Source organism: Calidris pugnax, unplaced genomic scaffold (genome assembly GCF_001431845.1).
Source record: "Calidris pugnax isolate Ruff unplaced genomic scaffold, ASM143184v1 scaffold496, whole genome shotgun sequence".
Classification (NCBI taxonomy): Eukaryota; Metazoa; Chordata; class Aves; order Charadriiformes; family Scolopacidae; genus Calidris; species Calidris pugnax.
Genome location: NW_015091286.1, coordinates 126,767 through 130,040, shown reverse-complemented (window position 1 = coordinate 130,040; position 3,274 = coordinate 126,767). Strand labels below are relative to the sequence as shown.

The window sequence follows — 3,274 nt, the reverse complement described above, 5'->3', positions numbered from 1 at the left end:
GTACCCAGCCCCCTGAGCTGGAAGACAGGGATGGGGAGCAGAATGTAGCCACCATAATCATGGAATAGTCTAGGTTGGAAGGGACCTTTAAGATCATGTAGTCCAACCACCAGCCTAAATCTGATGAAAAAGCATCGCTAAACCATGTCAGTAAGCACTATGTCAACCTGTCTTTTGAATACCTCCAGGGATGGTGCCTCAACCACTTCCCTGGGCAGCCCATTTGAATTATTAATAACCCTTTCACTGTGAAGTTTTTCCTGATGTCCAATCTGAACCTCCCCTGGTGCAACTTGAGGTTTCAACAATGCTTCAGGAGCTTAAAATCTAAGGGAAAATGGTGAGGGACCTGCTACAGCATTTAGACACACACAAGTCTACGGGGCTGACTGGCATCCACCCAAAGGCACTGAGGGAGCTGGCAGAGATGCTCACCAAGGCCCTATCCATCCTTTCTCAGCAGCCTTGGCTATCTAGGGAGGTCCCAGGGAACTGCAGGTTAGCAAACATGACACCCATCTAGAAGAATGGCCAGAAAAAGGATCGGGAAAACTACAGGCCAGTCAGTCTGACCTCGGTGCCAGGGAAGGTTTTAGAACAGATCATCCGGAGTGACCTCATGTCCTGGTTTGAGGTAAAACAGAACTAATTTTCTGTTCAGTAATTTTACTTATTAGCTGGGCCTCTTCTAACTAACTAAACTCTGAAATTAACAGCCTATTGTTCAGAAACTGTTCACTCTCACAGTGATAAGACCTGATTATACCAAGGAAGGGTGTGCAGAGAGGCTCTTGCTTATACTAATTGCTATAACAACCGAGGTCACAGAAAGCCTTCACAAGGTATTGATCTCTTTGTCACTTTCCTCAGGTCTTCAAGACAATGTGGCCATCAGGACTGAGGCAGTGATCGTCCCCCCGTACTCAGCACTAGTGAGGCCAAACCTCCATAGGACTTGATGAGATATTGATTTGCAGGTCCTGAGGGAACTGGTGGATGAAGTTGCCAAGCCACTATCTGTCATATTTGAGAACTCATGGTAGTCCAGTGAAGTTCCTGCTGACTGGAAAAGGGGAAATGAAACCCCTGTTTTCACGGAATCACGGAATTGTCAGAGTTGGAAAGGACCTCTAGAGATCATCTGGTCCAACTCCCCTGCTAAAGCAGGAACGCCTGGAGCACACTACTCAGGACTGCATCCATCCCTTTTCAAAAAGGGAAAACTGGAAAAATCAGGAAAGTGCAGGCCAGTCAGTCTCACCTCTGTGCCTGGCAAGATCACGGACAGATTCTCTTATGGATGTTCTGCATGGAAACTATGATAAGTACATGGAAAATGAGGAGGTGATTGGTGACAGCCAACGTGGCTTCACTAAGGGCAAATTGTGCCTGATAAATGTGATGGCCTCCTATGATGGTGTTACAGGCTTTGTGGATAAGGGCAGAGCAACTGACATCACCTACCTGGGCTTGTGCAAAGTCTTAGACGCTGGCCCACATGGCATCCTGGTCTCTGACTTGGAGAAACATGAGTTTGAAGGGTGGACCACTAGGACAAAAAACTGGCTGGATGGTTGCACTCAAAAGAGTAGTGGTCAACAGAGCTATGTCCAAGTGGTAACCAGTGAGGAGTGGCATTCGTCAGCGGTTGGTACTGGGACAAGTGTAGTTCAGCATCCTTGTCAGCAACATGGACAGTAGGATTGAGAGCACCCTCAGCAAGTTTGACGACATAAAGCTGTATGCCACAATCGACATGCTAGAGGGAAGGGATGCCATCCAGAGGGACCTACCCAGGCCTGAAAAGTAGGCCTGTGTGAACCTCACGAAGTTCAAACTCCACCTGAAAGGTGGGAAACCTGGCCTGGTGCTTGCAGGGAGGCCAGCTCTGGCACAAGGGTTTACATGGCTTCTCCTGCCTGAAACCTTGGGGGTGCCACTGTGCAGGCAACAGGACTGTCACTAGGTAAATGAGATCTTAGGGCTGACACAAATGCAAGGGCAGAGCAGAACAGGGTTAGAGTGAGGGGAGCCCAGCACTGAAAAGACCAGGTCCTGTCCAGCACTGAAAAGACCTGTCAATGTCCACACAAGATGACGAGAGCTGAGACAAATAATTTTCTGCTGGATTCTTTATTGTGTTTGTCACAGGGAGCCTGGCTCCATATGTATAAGAGTTCTTTGTGTCAAAAATAAAAAAGTAGGAGAGGAAAAGTAATTAAATCATCAAAGGTATGGAAGGCAGGGAGGGAGGGAGGGAGGAAGGAAGGAAAATGTTTTAAAATGTTTTTGGCATTTCCTGAGATACCCTGCTAGTTCTATGAAAATAATGGGCATCTTATTGATTCTGAAGAAGTATTTATTGAAATAGTTTCGACAGAGCAACTTTGAGCTCTTGGTTCCTCATGCTGTAGATGAGGGGGTTCACTGCTGGAGGCACCACTGAGTACAGAACTGCCACCACTAGGTCCAGGGATGGGGAGGAGATAGAGGGGGGCTTCAGGTAGGCAAACATGGCAGTGCTGGCAAAAAGAGAAACCACGGCCAGGTGAGGGAGGCAGGTGGAAAAGGCTTTGTACCGTCCCCGCTCAGAGGGGATCCTCAGCACAGCCCTGAAGATCTGCACATAGGACACCATAATGAAAACAAAGCATGCAAAGACTAAACAAAGACTAAATAAAAGGATCCCAACCTCCCTGAGGTAGGAGTCTGAGCAGGAGAGCCTGAGGATCTGGGGGACTTCACAGAAGAACTGGTCCACAGCATTGCCGTGGCAGAGGGGAAGCAAAAAGGTATTGGCTGTGTGCAGAAGAGCATTGAGAAAACTACTGCCCCAGGAAGCTGCTGCCATTTTGAAACAAGCTGTGCTGCTCATGAGGATCCTGTAGTGCAGGGGTTTGCAGATGGCAACGTAGCGGTCATAGGCCATGACAGTGAGGAGGAAATATTCTGCTCCGAGCAAGAAGAAGAGAAAAAAGACTTGGGCAGCACATCCCAAATATGAGATGGCCCTGGTGTCCCAGAGGGAATTGGCCATGGACTTGGGGAGAGAGTTGGAGATGGAGCCCAGGTCAAGAACAGAGAGGTTGAGGAGGAAGAAGTACATGGGGGTGTGGAGGCGGTGGTCACAGGCGATGGCAGTGATGATGAGGCCGTTGCCCAGGAGGGCAGCCAGGTAGATGCCCAGGAAGAGCCAGAAGTGCAAGAGCTGCAGCTCCCGTGTGTCTGCAAATGCCAGGAGGAGGAAATTGGCCATGGAGCTGCTGTTGGACAT

The 3,274-nt window shown here is 48.9% G+C and overlaps 1 protein-coding gene across 1 annotated transcript; it reads right to left on the bottom strand.

Moving 5' to 3' along the window:
- Positions 1 to 2,359: 2,359 nt before the first annotated feature.
- LOC106899063 (olfactory receptor 14A16-like) lies at positions 2,360 to 3,274 on the bottom strand. The gene has a single exon (XM_014960729.1). It carries the CDS (start codon positions 3,272 to 3,274, stop codon positions 2,360 to 2,362), a length of 915 nt encoding a protein of 304 aa, XP_014816215.1.